This window comes from Colobus angolensis, unplaced genomic scaffold (genome assembly GCF_000951035.1).
Source record: "Colobus angolensis palliatus isolate OR3802 unplaced genomic scaffold, Cang.pa_1.0 Scaffold1, whole genome shotgun sequence".
NCBI lineage: Eukaryota > Metazoa > Chordata > Mammalia > Primates > Cercopithecidae > Colobus > Colobus angolensis.
Window position 1 is genome coordinate 17016295 of NW_012110918.1, and position 17710 is coordinate 17034004.

General features: G+C 50.8%; 1 protein-coding gene across 1 annotated transcript in view; it reads left to right on the plus strand.

Moving 5' to 3' along the window:
• RPTOR (regulatory associated protein of MTOR, complex 1) overlaps positions 1-17710 on the plus strand; it is a 400798-nt gene that overhangs the window by 135656 nt on the left and 247432 nt on the right. Inside the window, exon 7 of the mRNA XM_011933231.1 lies at positions 15676-15834. Coding sequence (XP_011788621.1) covers positions 15676-15834 — 159 coding nt within the window. The remainder of the gene's footprint in view (positions 1-15675; positions 15835-17710) is intronic.

Sequence of the window (17710 nt, forward strand, 5' to 3'; positions counted from 1 at the left end):
GGTGTGTGTGGGGGTGTGTGTGGATGTGATATGTGTGTGTGCATGTGTGTGTGCATGCATGCCAGTGTGTGCACATAGGTGTGTGTGGTGTGGCGTATGTGGCCACCCTGTTGAATTCACTACCTACTGCATTTGTTCCTCACCGATGCCCGCATCGTTCTGTCTTTGTGTTGGCCCCTGAGCCTCGTGATGCAGCTCTCGCAGTCCTCAGTTGCTTCATTTTGATGTGGTATGACAAGCCAGCATGTTCTGTGCCATTTTGTACTTCTTCTACCCTAGGCCTGAAATCAGCCATGTCTCTGTCTCCAGGGAGTCTTGGTTTCCTTTGGCGGGAGGTGGTATGGAGAGAGCTCAGTCTGGGCTGCAGGGCTGCTCATTGCTCCTTGTTCAACCCCCTTTTTCTATGTGTGTTTGAAGGCGCTCTTACACATCCAGGTTCAGGTCTGCAAGGTTTGCTGACTCTCATGGGTCTTACAACTGTATCTGCTTCCTCCCACACGGAGTGCTCAGATTGTCCATGAACACCAGCGTAATTACCCATTCTCTTATCCTGCACCACACCCGGCAGTTTCGGAGAGCAACGCCAGCACTGCCTCTGATGCGGTTACTAAGAGCCGCTGCCGAGGCGTTCGCCCTTCCTTCTCGTGTTAGGCACAGATGGCGAGTGACATTACCCTGTATTTTTATTTATTTATTTTTGAGACAGGGTCTCACTGTGGCCCAGACTGGAGTACAGTGGCAGAATCATAGCTCACTGCAGCCTCAACCTTCTGGGCTCAAGCCATCCTCCCACCTCAGCCTCTTGAGTAGTCGAGACTATAGGTGCATGCCACCATGTGTGGCTATGTTATGTTATGTTATGTTATACTATGTTATGTTTTGTTATTTTTTTGAGACAGAGTCTCATTCTGTCATCCAGGCTGGAGTGCAGTGGCGCGGTCTTGGCTCACTGTAACCTCCACCTCCTAGGTTGAAGCAATTCTCCTGCCTCAGCCTCCTGAGTAGCTGGGATTACAGGTGCCCGCCACCACGCCCAGCTAATTTTTGTATTTTTAGTAGAGATGGGGTTTCACCATGTTGGCCAGGCTGGTCTTGAACTCCTGACCTCAGGTGATCCACCTATTACAGGCATGAGCCACCGTGCCTGGCCTAATTTATTTATTTTTATTTTTAGTAGTGACGAAGTCTTCCTGCATTGCCCAGGCTGATCTTGAACTCCTAACCTCAAGTGATCCTCCTGCCTCAGCCTCCCAAAGTGTTAGGGTCATAGGCATTAGCCACTGTGCCTGACTGGATTACTTTTTAAAAAAATTAATTTTGCTTTGTAGTTATGTAAAATATTTCATGAGTCTGAAGTTAAATACACAAAATGAGGTTTATTGAAAGGAGCCTGGCTGCTCTTCCCGTCCTGGTGAGCCTATTTTATCTTTTCTTCTGTAGGTCACCATTGAAATGTTTTAATAATATGTGTACCACATATGATGACACGTATGCATAACCTTGGGTACATTATATATACACACATGCACACGTTGTTTCCTCTGTAGGGAAGTGCTGTATGTTATACATGATTTCTTCTACCTTGCTTCTTGTTGCTGTATTAGACCAGAATCCATGTGTCCTCATGGGAATCAAAGCTTCATTCTTTCCTCTAAAGCAGAATTTCTCCAGCTTGGCCCAGTTGACATTTGGATCAGCTAATTCATGGTTGTGGTGGTCTTGTGCCCACGTGCTGTGCGGACGGTCTCAGGATGTGTACCAGGTCCCCTGGCCTTTACCATCAGATGCCAGCAGGGCCCACTCCTCCCAGCAGTGCCGACCGAGCCCATCTGCAGACAACATCAGTGGCCACCGAGGGCAGATTTGCTCTCAGCGGAGATGGTGTTTCTCGGGTTCAGTTGGGGGGTTCTGAGAGACCACAGAAGCCCCCTCATTTCAGAAGTGGATTTGGCCCCATCTGGAAGCAATAGCTTTTGTTTTTGGACTTTGAATAATAAACCAGCTATTCTAGTTCTCGTCTGCCTCTTCTGCAAATTAAGGAAGGAAGGAAGAATTGTTACTGAATAATACATAAAGGAAAGAGTCGATGATTTTACAAATTTCACGTAACTCTGCCCTTACTGGGCCAGAGACATGTTGAGAGCATTATGAGTTACTATGACCTTGTAGTCCCTTTGGGTTTGGTGTACGCAATTTCCTACCCTCAGCATCCGTCAGCCCAGACTCATGCCAGCCCTGGGTGCTGTAGGGACAGCCACCCCCTTCCACGCAGTGTGGGCGTCCAGGTGGTGCTGTGAGAAACAGCGTTTTGCCAGGGGCCAGAGAGCCGACTCAGATAGTGTCCTGGAAAACAGACTGTGGGTCAGGTGGGCACAGGCCTGGAACGGGTTCCTTTAAACACCTAGTAAGAGGCTAGGGAATATCAGGAGAGCCCGGCATGGTCAGGAGCGTCCACGCAGCCAGCAGCTCACGTCGTCTTACTCCTGGCGGCCAGTGTGATGCGTGGAAACGAGCTTGGTGGTCAGGAGCGTCCAAGCAGCCAGCGGTTCACATCCTCTTGCTCCTGGCAGCTGATGCACTGCACGGAAATGGGCTTGGTCTGAATGGAGGGGCACATTGTGAACTTGAAATCCGACAAGAAATTCGAAATCTCTTCGGAAAGTAAAAAGCTTGGTCAAGAATGCGAGCTGAAGCTTCGTGTTTACAGCTGTAGAGCAAATATAGGCGGCTCTGACGTCTCAGCTCTTGTTTGCCACTGTTGCAGCCTCAGGTGCCTCATCTGGGGCTTCATTCAGAGTGGGTGGGGAGGCGACAGGTCCAGGCAGTTGCCCCGAGCTCATGAATCTCTTCAGGCCTGGTCTCAGGGGGCAGGCATGCCCGGGCATGACCCTCGCAGATGGCTTTGCTGGCCTGGTCTGGCAGCCATTGAATAAATACTGATTTCCCACCCAGATGAGGCGCATGCGAGATGTTTGTTTTCCTGTGCATTGTGCTGGTCTGCCTCCAGGGTCGCACAGTCTCTGAGTGGAGTGTGAGTGTCTTCCGCGCGTGGGGCCGTGGCGCTGAAGGCTTGTGTGTCGAATGTCTGGTTTCCCGTGAATGCGTTGGTTCTGGTGACCAGGGTGGAGCCTCCCTGCGCCCCTTCCTTCCGTCCAGCATCAGGTTCCCAGCTCTCTGCCTGCCACGCAGGCGCGCACATACAGAGTGTCTGGGAACGCAGCTGCTGATCACTGCCAGAGGTAGCTCCGCACTCACGTAAGGAGGAGTGATTTTCCTGAGGACATGTGGTATTGGTCGGAGTTGTTGGGAAGTCAGCAGCAGTGAGTGATCAGGTTGTCGTGAGCTCCTGGCTCCATCTGGGACTTGCTGGCACCATCCACCCCATTCCGGCGGTTCCTGACTTCAGGCCTCCTGAAGGCAGCCTCCCTGGCTCTCATGGGCATGTTGGCCTTCTTGAGGGGAAGGGGTTGAGTAACTCATGGCCTGTTAGTGTGTGCCAGAGACTCAGCGCCATGGGCAGACTCAGCACCACGAGCAGCCATGTCCAAGGAGGGCGAGGGCGCTCCCCCAGAAGCCTCTGGGCCTCCGTGGGTGTCATCAGGGTAGTGAGCGGAAGCCTGGGGCTGAGCAGGGCTGCCTCACTTTGACATGGGCCTGTGCGGGGCTGGCAGTATGGCCCCGTGAGGGTTACTGAGCCTCTCTGCCCAGCCTCCTGTCTGTGAGGCAGGAGCGATGGCAGTGCCCACTGCATGATGGTAAGAGTGAGGCGGATGAAACGCACGTGCCCACAACAGAGGCTGCCCCGACCTGTGCTGTGCAGGTCACTCACCCCCATTGTCTGGTGCAGGGGCCCGAGCATTTTCACATGAGACCTTCACATCAGCCAACTGGGCGGGGCCCGCGTTAGTTTAGTTGTTTTGTAGAGGAGAATATTGAAGTTTGGTTTTGTTTATGACATTCCCAGGTCGAATGGCTGGTGAATCATTGATTTGGGGGTGAGCCTTAAATTTCCCATCTCTGGGCGGAACCCGTGCTCTCTCCCCATAATGGTGGCCCCTGTTACAGAGGAGCAGGTGGGTGGCTCACGTGTAGGCTCACCTGCGTCACTTCTCTCCAGCTCACCTCCAGTGTGGGAGTGCCTGGGGATGCCTGCCAGCCACCCAGAGCCAGCGTCTTCCTAAGCAGCTGTTTTACAGGAAACAGAGTGGGACGACCTTGGGCTTCCTAGTCTCTGCACGTTACCCGGAATTCCAGAATAATCGTGAGAAGGAGCCAGTGGAGTGGTGTGACTTTTGTATTTATAGACTTCTTCTAAAGGTCACCTCTTTTATTTCTGAAAAACAAGTCACTCTAGGCCCATCTTTACAGAGTGACAGGAGCTCAGGATACAGAGGCACCAAGGCCAGGGAGGAGTGTTGGGGGTGGCTGGAGCTGGTGGGCCAAGGGCCGTGGACCACTTTTGCCCTGCGTGGCCTCGTGGCTGGCTTTTCTACCTGGTGAACTGGCTTTGATCTACCCCAGACGCATCTTTCTGTGAAGAGTTTGCAGAGAACGCTGGTTACATCTTAGATGAAAACTGGCCATGTTTCCACTGTTTCTGAGTGTGCGACTCTTAGAGCCAAGGCGGTAGCTGGCAGCTGGCCTCGCTCCTGTGAGTCCCTGTAGGGCTGATAGATTTTTCAGGCAGGGCTGCAGCCTGGAGTTCAGGCTTCCTCTCCCTTTTACATTTCAAAGACTCAGGGTTCCATTTAAACAGACAAGATAAGTGGCAGCTTTGTTTTGTTTTGTTTTTTCATTAAGAGATTTTGGAGGGGGAGGAAACCAGCCTTACAATGATAGCATCAGGAAAAGATTACACAGAATGGCATCTTATTATGAAATATTGAAAACATTTAAAGAGCAAACAAAATATACAAATGGAATGGAACAGAATTTGTGCTGCGCAGCCTCTTGCCCTGCATCTTTCCTAATAAACATTTAACTCTGAGGCCCATGTTGGGACAAACAAAATGACACTGGGATAGTGGAGCTCGGCTTTCTTTAGTTCAAAGTGAGCAGGATATTAATCCAGATAAGCAGAATTCCCGTGTGGATTCATTCCACAGCCTTTTCTTGGGTGACGACTCTGTACCTAGAGGCAAGGGGCTCACTGGGACCCGAGAGGCCTCTTCTTAGTGTCCATGGCCTCCTGGGGCAAGGCCCTCTGGTGTGGTGGAGCCTGGAGCTCTGCAGTGGGTGCAGAAGTGACACAGGAATTTTCTCTTGGCCCCTTTGCTGGACTTGCAGCAGGGGTGCCGCCGAACTCAACCATTTGCAGGTGGGAGCACGTGAGTGTGCGAGGGTGGGATCCAGCCAACCTCCCCAAGCACCAACACAGGAGCAAACTCCATGCAGGGCCCGCAGCCAGACCAGGTGTGTCACCTTGAGGGGAACTCAGGGGCACCCAGGCAAGGGTGCTCATGACCCTGAAGCCCCAGAGTGGGTGTCACTGTGCTCATTAACTCTTTTAGTTCTGCCATCCACAGTCCAACAGATGGTGGCATGTTAGCAGCTCAGTCGCCCCCTCACGTAGGGTGGGTGCCGTCTGCCGGCGAGGGCAAAGGGCTGACTGGTGTGACAGCCTTTCTGGGTACCGGCACTTGGTGGATCCTGAGCTCTTGTCCAGCATCCAAGAAGAATGAGGATGAGCCTACAGTCAGAGAGTGAGCAAGGCGGAGGGTTTATTGAGTGATGAAAGAGCTTTCTGCAGAGAAGGGACGTAGGGGTGGTCCCCCCACCCGAAGATGGGAAAATCCCTCCAATGTGTCTTACTCTGGGGCTTTTGTGGGCTCAGAATAGGGGAGGGGCAGGCTGTAGGTAGTATTGGAAAAGGCAACGTTTGATTGGTTAAAAGGCATTATTCAGAAAGAATCAATGGGGAAAGGGTAGGCAAACGGGAACAGAAGTTTTTCTCTGGGTCTTGGGTTTTCTCCAGGACCAGCAGTTTGGTCTTTCAGCCTTCAGGCTATTTGACTTGGAGGTAGGCTTTCACCAGGGACCTGCCCCAGTCTGCCTAGGCATTTGGCTACCTCCCATCGCTATCAGAAGCACCCTGTGAGCCCCAGGGAGCTGGTGAGGACCTCCTTGTAGGGGAGGAGAAGGACGGTGGGGTAGACGCGGGTGGCACCGTGCACAGCCACATCAAGGACTCGGGAAAGTCTGGGTCAAGGAGCCACCTTGTGCAGAGGCACGGAATCATGAGAGATTAGCCCCATTGGGACCATGGTGAGGACACTGGGCTGAGCTTGTGGGTGGTGCTGGGCAAGGAGGCTGTTGACCCACCCACAGAGGGTTTGTCTCAGGGACTGGTGGCCTGACTGCTGTGCATTGAGGAGGAAGGCTCTGACAGAATGGGGGGACTTGGATAGGGGTCATTATGGAGGCCTGAAGGTGGTTGGGGTGTTTGACCCCCATGAAGGCAGAGGTGGTACAGCAACGTCAGAGGGAGACATCCTGGGAGCCCCCGGGCACCGGGGAGATGGCAGGAGCAGGAGCTGAGGGTAATGCCGAGGTTTCTGCTGGCTGATTTGGTGGTTGAGTTTCTGCTGGCTGATTTGGTGGTTGAGTTTCTGCTGGCTGATTTGGTGGTTGAGTTTCTGCTGGCTGATTTGGTGGTTGAGTTTCTGCGGGCTGATTTGGTGGTTGAGTTTCTGCGGGCTGATTTGGTGGTTGAGTTTCTGCGGGCTGATTTGGTGGTTGAGTTTCTGCGAGCTGATTTGGTGGTGCCAGTGAGTAGACAACGATCCCAGAAGGGTGGGTGCGGGGCAAGGTGGGGAATTTGACCATAGATTTCTCTTGAAGAAGTTGCCTCACTGGGGAAATGGTGTGAAAGAAGGAGGGTGAGGAACGGAGGCAACTGAGGGTCCACGGAGGAGGATGGGCCAGAGGCAGAGGTAACAGGCCAGGCAGGCCGAGTGAGCAGGGGAGCCACATGAGGCCAGTGCGGGCACGGCAGGCACTGGACCCCATGCGGAGGGGCTGCTGCCCCGCCGCCACCCAGGCCTCACTGACTCCTGTGGGAGCCATCTAGGTTCAGCAGCCACGTGGAGGATAGCGTGAAAAATGACGAGATGGAGCAGAGACACCAGCTCCTCCTTCCCAGAGGTTTCTGCACCGTTGTCACCAGCGTGTGGTCATGACCTGCTCCACGGGGGCCATTCCGACTGTTGATCCACATGGTCCTGCAGCCAAAGGAAACAAAGCGGGAAGTGGAAAGAGCTGGCATTACATGGGGGCACCTTCCACCCTAGGCCGGCAGCTGGTCAGTCTCCTCAGCCTCGTCACCATTTCACGTCCTCCCTTTTGTTCTTTTCTCCTTAATCTTCACGTATGGAAAGATTCCCATAGACAAATGTGCCGCTGCTTCTCCAGAGCCTTGTCTGGAACAAAGGAAATGTCTTTTATTAATTACTCTTCCTGCAGGTATAATCCGTGAAAGACAAGTCTATTCTGCCAGTCACCAAGTCAGTCCTTTTCCTTCTGTCTTGCTCATGGAAGGCTGTCCTGGCCCTCACATGACTAGTGGTGCAGCTCTTCAGGGGGTAACACCCATCCGATTCCCGGGGAAACCCAGGCGAGCCTGCTGGCCAGGAAGCTCCAGCTTGTGTCTGATTGCTAGGCTACCCTGGGTGCTTCCTGGATGTTCAGGCGCCCGTGATTCCCCAGCTGATTCCCCCAGCATCTGCCTCGAGCTTATGTGCGTGGAGCAGCAGATCCCTTTGTCTGGGCAGTAGATTGTCTGCTAAGGAAAGTGGGTGTTGCAGCAAAAGCCTTGCTTCACTGCTGTACTCCAGCCTATCAAAACGGAATTGTTTAAAATGCCCTCAGAATAAAAATAGAGACCCCAAGCTCTTGATAAAACAGCCGTCTCTAGAGAAGCTCATCAGGCTGTGTAACTCTAATAGGAAGTATTTATTCATCATTTGTATGTACATAAATATTTATTGTCAACTGTGAAGGCTGGTGAGTAAACCAGCAGGTAGAGTCCAGTACCCTGGCACAGTGATAGGGAGCTAGAGGCGCTGTGCACAGTACCCTGGCGCAGTGATGGGGAGCTAGAGGTGCTGTGCACAGTACCCTGGTACAATGATAGGGAGCTAGAGGTGCTTTGCAGCCTTTGGCATGGCTTCCTGTCCAGGGTCTGGAAAAGCCTCCAAGAAGGATGCTTTCAAAAAGACAAGGGACATTTAACATGATACTTGAAGAATGAATATATAATGACCAGGCAAGACTTGGAATTGGATATGGAGAAAAGGTAGGAAGAAGGTTCTGGGCAGAAGACTGGAAAGTAGGTTAGAACATAATGAGGCAAAAGACTTAAAAGATCCTTTCTTGTGTCTGAAGAGTAGACTCTCAGAGATTGTGTCTAGTGATCGGGCTGAAGATCTTGCAGGGACTCATAGGTCTTTCTAAAAAGTTTTCAAAGTTAGTGGGAAGCCATCAGAGGTTTCTAAGCGGGAGAAGGACCTATTGAGTTTTGGAGAATGGATTTGGAGCAAAACAAGGCTGGAGGATTAGTTGGGAAGTTACTGCAATAATCTAAGAAATAGGTGGTGGTGGTGGTGATGGTGGTCGTGTTGGTGAAGATAATGATGGTGTTGGTGATGAGGTGCTGGTGGTAGTGATGGTAGAGATAGAGGTGGTGCTGATGGCTGTGGTGGTGATGATGATGATGGTGATGGTGATGGTAGAGATGATGGTGGTGGTGGTGGTTTGGTAGTGGCTGGACCTGGGTTTTGATAGTGGGGATAGAAAGAGGTGGATGGACTCAGTCAGGATTGAACAGGTAGGCTCAACAGGTTGCAATGATTGATGACATAAAAACGGAAAGGGTAAAAGACAGGAAAGTGTCAAGGGTGCTTCTTGGGTTTCTGTTGTCCAAATGGTTAGTGACCCCATCCATATGGATTGAGGAGAGACGGGAGCAAGCTGAGGAGGGAAGCCACAGAAGGTGTGCACCGGACACTTCCTCTCTGCTGGCTCTGCTGGAAGGCCTCAGACACACTGATGGATTGCTTCCCATCTGGGAACAAATGCTGTGAAGTCTCTGTGTCCTCAGTGGCTCCACCTGGTTGCACTGGGGTGGAATCAAGGGCATAGGTTATATATTCTTGCTATGTACTCCACGGAGACCATGCTGCTCATTCCATATGAACCGAAAGGTAACATTTGCCATCACTCTTTTTGGCTCTTGTTTCGTTTTTCTCTATTTTACTTGTTTTTCATCCTAACACCCTTAAGGGTGAGGGTAAACAAGGGCTATAGGAGGGGAGGCCTTCCAGGGAAATGCCAGGCAGGGAAGAAAGGGAAATGCCGGGCAGGGAAGAGGGTCAGGTCCACCTAAAGTTCCCTCCTACCAACATTTCCCTGGAAATCTTTGCATCCTACTTGGGAAGGAGAGGGGTAGGGTGAAACTTTCACCAGACCCCAGACGGGGTCAGAACTGGCCTGAGTCCTGAAATGACATTTGTTCCTCCAGGACAGTTCTGAGAGCATCACAGGCATTTCAGTTTGTTGGATCTAAACTTGACCTGCTATTCATTGCTGTAGGATGGCAGTGCCGTCATTTGTACTCACAGACCCAGCCTAGTACAACACCAGTGTCTTTGTTAGAAACTCCACAGATGTCTATGGCCAGCCCGCCCCAGCAGCACAGGGCTCCCCTTGGTGGGATTTTGTCAAAAGAGAAGACCCACCAAGTAGAGCCCTTGAGCCCCTCCTCTTCCCAGGTGGCCGTGGCTCTCCTTGATCCACAACAGTGGCAGTTTGTGCAGCTTGACCAGAGCTTCTGGCAGGACCACGCTGCCACCAGGGCCACTGGGAGCAGAGCCCCTCTCATGCTCAGGGCTCTCCGGGGTCTGAAGTCTGCACTTGCATGAGAAGGAGCTCCAGCAGCAATAAAGTTCTACATGGAAAATGCAGAATCTGATTGCAGTAGCATTTCTCAGGCCTTATTAGCATATAAAGTTACCAGGTGTCATTTTAGGACAAGAGCCCATCACTGAGAAGGAAATGAAATTTGGAGCTGCATTTTCCTTCATTAAGCCAAGGGCCCATTTTTTCTTTTCTTTTCTTTGGTTGTTCCTTATTTTATTATCTTCTGGTATCGCATCCTCCAAAATTCCCGTTGCATATATTTTCTTGTACCTTGAGATTTGGCATTTCAGGAAAAATGCCTAGCACAATAGGCTGTGTTTTAGAGACTTGCTTTGTCATTTTATATGCCCAGCGGAAATGGTCATAACTCCCCCTCCCCCAGATAATCAGATGCTCCCGTGCCTCTCCTGTCTCTCAAACCACACAGCCATTATCCCTGGCATTCTAGTTGTGAAACAAAACCTTAACACGATGTGGTGACATTTAATTTAGTGTTTCTCATTTCAAAGCCCTTAAAAATATTAATTAATTCCCATGAAGCCCCAGGAGGCGTATTATTAATATCTGTGGCGCCTTTCATGCTAGTCCGCTAATGTGCCTTCTCTACACAATAGGTCAGAAAATGAAGCGAAATTCGTTTTTCGCAGCCCCACGGGATAAGACTTTCATAGACTCAAGGTCAGAAATAACCAATCCTTAATTTTATTGATGTCTCTGAATAATCTCTACCCCGTGGCCTTCTGTGTGGCGTGGAAGAGCAGCAAAGCCGTTCAGGAGCAGTCTCAGGAGACAGCGAATGATTTTCCTGTGGAGCTGTGACTTCAGCAATCCTAGTTTGATGGCTGTGTTGAGGAGAGTAGAATTGAGAAAAACTGCTACAGCAGTCATGTAATAAGTGAGATGGAGACGGGGAGCAGGAGGCACTTGACAATTTCACTAGAATATCTCCCAGTGATCTGTGGGCCTCCGGTGAACCCAGCCCCTGCAGATCGATGCAATTTCACTAGAACAGCTCCCAGTGATCTGTGGGCCTCTGGTGAACCCAGCCCCTGCACATCGATGGCCGGTGCTCCAGGGAGACAGATGTGGAAATCAGCACCGTGGCTTGTTCTTATTTTGGGGTGCCTTATCTTTCCGTGCCTTTTTTCTTCACCACTTTGCACAGGGGATTTCTGTAGCCTTAGCAGCCAGAAAGCAGGGTGGGCACGTGGAATTAGGAGACTCCCTGAAATCTCGAGTTTAGTTTATAGCCCTTTTTTCCATCCTTCTGATTGCCTCGCAGTTTGGCAAGCTCTGCGTATGTTCTTTCCTCGTCTGTATCTGCAGCCCATTACTTTAGAAGTCTTTCTGACTCTGAAAAACATATCCTGTGTTCATTAAGGGGAAGTGGTTTTAATATGCATGAAAAGAGGCAGGCATTCACCACCCCCACCCCCGCGCCCCACCCCCACCCCAGACCCTGGAGAAGGGGTCGGAAGTCAGCGTCAGTGGACGTTCCTGATTAAAATGCGCTCAGGTGGCTCACTTCCGCTGGCCGGACTGCGAACAGGAGCCGGGAACACCCGTTCCACCTTGTGTGTGAGACCTAGGAGGATTCAAGAAGATACTCCTTTAGCATCCATGAAACCTTTTTTTCTTTTGAGTCCTACCTCTCCATTTTTGCTCTTCCCTACTTGAGCTGCCTTAAAGCATCCCTGGAGGTGGGAAAATGCATAGACCCTCTAATGGTTTCTACCAACTTAGCCAGGACACTTTTTAAAAAGCACTTTCATTAAAAATGCATAGGTGTTTGTTTTAATCTACATAAAGGCCCAGACCAAAATGGGATGTGGCCTGCTGCTTAGACTGGCCATTATCACACCTCTGATTCAGAGAAAAACCTAAATTTTGTGTTTATGCAGGTCTTACAGCTGAGACGTTTGGGTTGAAGGAGCAGGTAAACTAGGTCCTCTCCAGGACCTTTTTTGTTGGGTTTGGAGAGACGTGGGCGAGATGGGGCTGTTGCTCCACGCTGACTCGAAGCCATCTCCCCAGACTGACCCCGTCCTATGTGTCTGCCATTCTTTCTACCTACCCGTTTGAAGACAGAATGTCTAACTACCTCTACTTCAGACTTATTTTCTAATTTAAAATATATTTACCTGAGTGGATGTGGTTTTGGAAGGCATGTAGCCAAGGTCGTGACAGCTGAATAAAATGTTTCCTTCTTTCCCCTAGAACTGCGCTTTCATTTATCAACTGCCCTCGACTTGTTGTATGGGATCAACCCAAATTCAGGTATTGAGAACATTAAGACTCAGTGGACTGGTTCTGTCTCACCAACAACACACACAGTTGATCAGTGATGAATCCACAATGTGTCCATCATTTTCTTAAGTCTTAGTATGTAGAATCTCAGGGAGCAAAGCAGAAAGGATGACGTCACGGACGCCTTAGGTACCCAGCACCTGGATGCAGCTGTTCGTACACACATACTTTCTGGTATTATGTTGACAGTCACTTACACCACTTCAGCCTCAGGCAGGATCCTATCAGTTTCCTTACTACAAATGGATTTGTTTATTAGTTATTGTAATTACTGTCAGTAAAAATCTGAGTATCACTCAGCAATTAGTTGCTGGTAACCGAGTGTGTTGTAAGCCTGGGGGAAGGACATAAAACTTGCGCCTTGAACAGAAAGGCAGACATGTGGGTGAGCAGTGCTGACCCCCACAGGATTTACCATCTACATAGAATTGAGATAGCTGCACGTGAATATATAGTGAGCACTGTAAGTTAAATCAGAAAAAGAAAAAATTATTTCCTGCTGAAGGGGTTCAAGAAGGAATTTTGTAGGAGAGCTGGGCATTGAACAGGCTCCTCCAGAACATGTGGGTCAGATTGGCCACCGCATGGCTGGGGCCCCCGTGGGCCAGTGATGACCACCTATGGGAGCAGGTGACACGCTGCCTCCCAGGCCACGCATCAACACCCCTCCCGTCATGCTCCTGGCTTCTCTGAGCCCTTCCTCCTTCCCCGTGGCCCTGGGCTCCCTGCGGGCCAGCCCCATCCTGGCAGAGCCCGCTGTGGGTGTCAGTGTACATCCTTCATAGATGAAAACGGACTTGAAGATCCCGCCTTATGAGTTGGTTAGCTCTCTCTCAAGTCTCCTTCATGACTCTATTTTTCGAGCAGCATTCTGGTCCTGAGGGAGGAGACACTGAGAGGGGAGACCACTCTGCCGCCCTCGCCCCGCCTCCGACCAGCACTCCACACTGTCCTGCAGTGACACAGGGTTGCTAGCCTTGGATTAGCTTTTGGTTCTCTAATGGGCTTTGCTTGCAGGTACCAAAAATTTGGGGAACCCGGAAAAATTCTTAAATCTCATCATCCTAAAGATATTCATACATCTACTGACGACTTCCAAAGTACAAGGTCTAGAATACCAAGAGGTTTTATGTTGTCATAAATTAGAGTTTTAATGTATATAATTAGGTGACACCAAATGTGTATCATATACAACAGAGGATCTATGTTGCAGGAATTGGGCCTTGTTTTCCTCACATCTAACTCTTTTTCTCTGGAAATGCCAAGGAACCTTTCTTTATTTTCTTAATTTTTATTTTTTCATAGAGATGGGGAGGTCTCACTCTGTTGCCCAGGCTGGTCTTGAACTCCTGGCCTCAAGTGATCCTCCCACCTTGGCCTCCGAAATGCTGGGATTCCAGTGTGAGCCCCCGTGTCCGGCAGGGGAACCTTTCTTAAGCATGAATGGTGTGCCCTCCTCAGGGCATGTCCTCTCTGCTTCCTTTCTCAGTCACATCAGCAGGTGCTTCCTGTGCATCTGTGTGCCCAGGCTGGCACAGCCGGAGCCCAGGCCTTCCTTCAAACGCAGCCTCCCCTGCATATTCCAAACACTTAATGGCATTTTTCTTCAAGTGATGATCGTGGCATTGGCCTTACTTATTTTAGTTGTGTTTAAAATAAAATTTTAAAAGTTTATCAAAGTGATGAACATACACATCACTTTTTAAAAACATAATCCCCACCCAGAGACAAACCCTTTCAGCTGTCTGTTTTAGTGGCGTATGTTGGCGCTGCTTTGCACTGACTCATCAACTCAGGGCATGTTCCCTGACTGCCTGGTGTGGCGCCGGCACGTCCACACCCGCTGTTCCCTTCACCCGCCCTAGAAGGTCGTAGATTTGCTCTGTCAGTTTTTCTTTGTTGGGAGTTCACCACGAGAAGTGCTTTGCAGACAAAGAGCATGATGGAACTGGAGTAGCTCCTTGTGCCACCTGTGCCCATTTTCCAGCATCCTGCCATCCAGCCAGGTCTGTCTCCTCCCTGGCCTGCCCTCCTCACTCAGGTTCTCTGGAAGTTGGTACAGTTTTTACTAAAATAAAATCAGCATTCATAGCATTAGGACTATGTAGATACTGTTCGTAAGAAAGCCAAGTCATGTGTACGTGGGTCTGCTTCTGTGCTTTGTGTGAGTTCCCTGGGCTGCTGGACTCCGTGCCCCCAGTCTCGCTGTCTTAATGAGAGGCCCTAGAGGAGCCTGCGGTGTCTGGCAAGGCCAGGTCACCCTCATGATTTTCTGGCCCTTCGTGCCTGTTTGTTTTTCCATGTGACCTTCAGTAGCAGCTTGTTAAACTCCATGAAATAGCTCCTTGGGGTATGTATTGGGAATGCACTGAATTTGTGAATTAAGCGAGCGAGAGCTAACGTCTTAAGAATGTTGAAGCAGCCCGCCCAAGCAGGGAGCATCTTCCCATTTGTTCATGTCTACTTGTGTTTTTCCAGGAGATTTCTGAAAAACTTCCCTGTCTCTGTTTTGCGCGTTTCATGTTAAACTTATTCCTATGCGTTCAGTCTGCTCTGTGGCTTTCTAGATGGGGGTTTCTTTGCCGTGATGCCCTCTGTTTATTATTTGTATATATCAAGGCTATTGATTGTTCTATGTCAGCTTTAGGTTGTACTAATTCAGGGAAATCTTCACAGGCATCCGGAAGGGCCCAGGCAGGAGGCGGAGGGAGGAGCTTTCAGCAGGGCAGTTCCTTACTCGGTCTCTTCACTCTTCTGCCATTGCTGTCATGTGTACATTGCTGCCGTGTGTACAATGCAGGTTCCTTCATTTGAGCAAATTCTCTCTTCCATGCTCCAGATGTTTTCAGAAGGACCCCATACTTCTGAGAAACACTTGGTACCCCAGTGGTGGCTGTGTTTGACTTGGTGTTGCCATGTGACAGGCATTACTTGTTTATCTCATTGATGTTCCTAGTAGTTCTCAGTGTTTGTTGAATGAATATTTATAACCATCATGTGTGGCTGTTGTTATCTAGTATTTTGATTTGTTTTGTGAGACTGTCTCACGCTGTCACTCAGGCTGGAGTACAATGGTGCGATCATGGCTCCATGCAAGCTCCACCTCCTGGGCTTAAGCGATCCTTCCACCTCAGCTGGAAATACAGGTGTGTGCCACCACACCTGGCTCTTTTTTCTTTTTTAATTGTAGAGAAGGGATCTCACTCTGTTGCCCAGGCTGATGTTGAGCTCCTGGGCTCAACCAGTTCTCCCACTTCAGCCTCCTAAGCTGCTGGGATTTTTGGTGTGAGCCATGGTGCCTGGCATCATCTGAATTTGTAGAGGGAGAAACTGAGCCATGTGTCCAGGACCACACAGCTATTACCTGCTAAACCCAGAGGAAAGAGTAGGGGATGAGTTCCCGGCATTCCCTGGAGTCCGTGGTAAATTTCTTCATTTCTTCTCCTGCAACAGGCCCGGTACAAGCAGAGCCTTGATCCAACTGTGGACGAGGTCAAGAAGCTCTGCACGTCCCTGCGCCGCAACGCCAAGGAGGAGCGGGTCCTCTTCCACTACAACGGCCACGGGGTGCCCCGGCCCACCGTCAACGGGGAGGTCTGGGTCTTCAACAAGGTGGGTGTGCCTTCCGGCTTCCCGTTTCCGCCAGAAGCCACGCCAACCGTGGCGGTCGGCAGCGGGTCCCGCCCATCCGTAGCTTCTGTTAAGCCATCAGTGTTGACTGTGTTTCCCCAAATGCAAATGCAGAAACTGAACGGACCAGGTGATCAGGCACACGGAGGGAGCTGTTTCTGTGGCAGAACACGTTCATGGAACGCCTGCCTTGAAGCATGGCGCGTGTGGTTTCCGTTCCCTCTGTCAGAACAGCAGTTGTTTGTATTCTCCGAGGACAGACCTCGGGAGTGTCTGCCTTCTAGTTTGAAAAATTGCACAATTTCTCAATTTCGTTAGAATATTTCTTTAAGCATCAGTGATTTTCTTAAATGTGTTATATATTCTAAAGGGCTAATTCCAAGCCGCCCTGCAGGTGCAGCCTCCAGACTTCCCTCCCCAAGGTCAGAATCGCCAGCCTTTTGCGATTTCGTCGCCCAGGACCAGATGAAGCGCTCGCTGCCCTTCCGTAGCTGCTGCTGCGGGTGGTGGGCGCTGACTGTCGTTCTCATCCTCCAGGGTGGGAACCTTGGCCCGGCCAAGAGCAGCCAGCTGTGGGTCTCCCCACACTGCGTGATGCACGAAAAGCAGTTCTTGGAGGGTGTGGTGGCCCCATATGTGCCTGAGCGTGTCTGTGGGGGCACTGATTTGGAATCCAGCAAACCCGACTTCCGGTTTCAGTTGTGCCGTCAGCCTCTTGGGCCTCTGCCTCCTTAGTGTGGACACCGCCTCCTGCCATCAGAGTGAGGACTCTGACTCCGTTTCTTCACACACTGAACTCTCAGTTCCCGCCCACCGTCCCGTGTTTGTGGCTGGCATTCGGCACAGGTGGTGAGGCAGTGTGGGCCCAGAGCAGAGACCTCAAGGAAGGCTTCCAACCCTGGACACCGAAGAGTAGCCAGCCTCGGGAGTTAGAAAGGTGTCCACTCAGCTCCTCCCGTAGGGCAGTGCCATCTCTCGCCGTGTGTATCTGGACACCAGCTTGATTTTAATTCCTTTCGGTAAATATTGGGTAAATTCGAAGCGGTCATTGTGAAGGAAGTAGAATTTACAGAAGCAGGATGTGATGAACCATCAGGCTTTCACCACATGCCCTTGGCGTGTCTTTCTCAGCTACAGTCTCTCCTTTCCCTGCCCTCCCCAGTGGCGCCTGGCACAGTGAATTTGAGTTTGTCCTTCCCTGGCGCGCCCCCAGTGTGCTGGCTCTCAGGCACAGCGAATCCGGAAGCTCACTGCTGACGTGCTGGGCGGACACTGGCGCGCTCTTCCGCAGTGCGCTTTGCTCACTGGGGTCGGAGGCTCTGCAGGTTCGTGCCCCTGACCCCAGGGGCCTACAGCCCTGCCTCTTCCCACATTCGCTGTCCCCTGCCGGGACCCCGCCCTTCTCAGTGCCTTCCGTGCAGATGGGCATTGGGCTGGTTCCTGTCTTGTTTCTGCTGTAAACCGCATGAGTGTTTCAGCTGCCCACCTTTCTCTCCAGCACTGGGTGTTATCACAGGTTTTTTTAATGGTAGACTGTGGTGTGCTCTGATTTCCTCTGGTAACCATTAAGGTCGAGCACCCTATGTCCGCCCGCCGGCTCCCTGCTGCACAAAGCACCCGTCTGCTGTCCACTTCTCTCTTCAGTGGGCTGCCTTTTCCTGTCGGTTTGAGGGAATTCTTTGTATTCCAGACAGTAATGATTTTTTATGAATTGTGTCTCTATTCTCTGAATTTATGATGTGATTCTTCTTCTTCCTTCTTCCTCCTTCCTTCCTTCCTTCCTTCCTTCCTTCCTTCCTTCCTTCCTTCCTTCCTTCCTTCCTTCCTCCTCCTCCTCCTCCTCCTCCTCCTCCTTCTT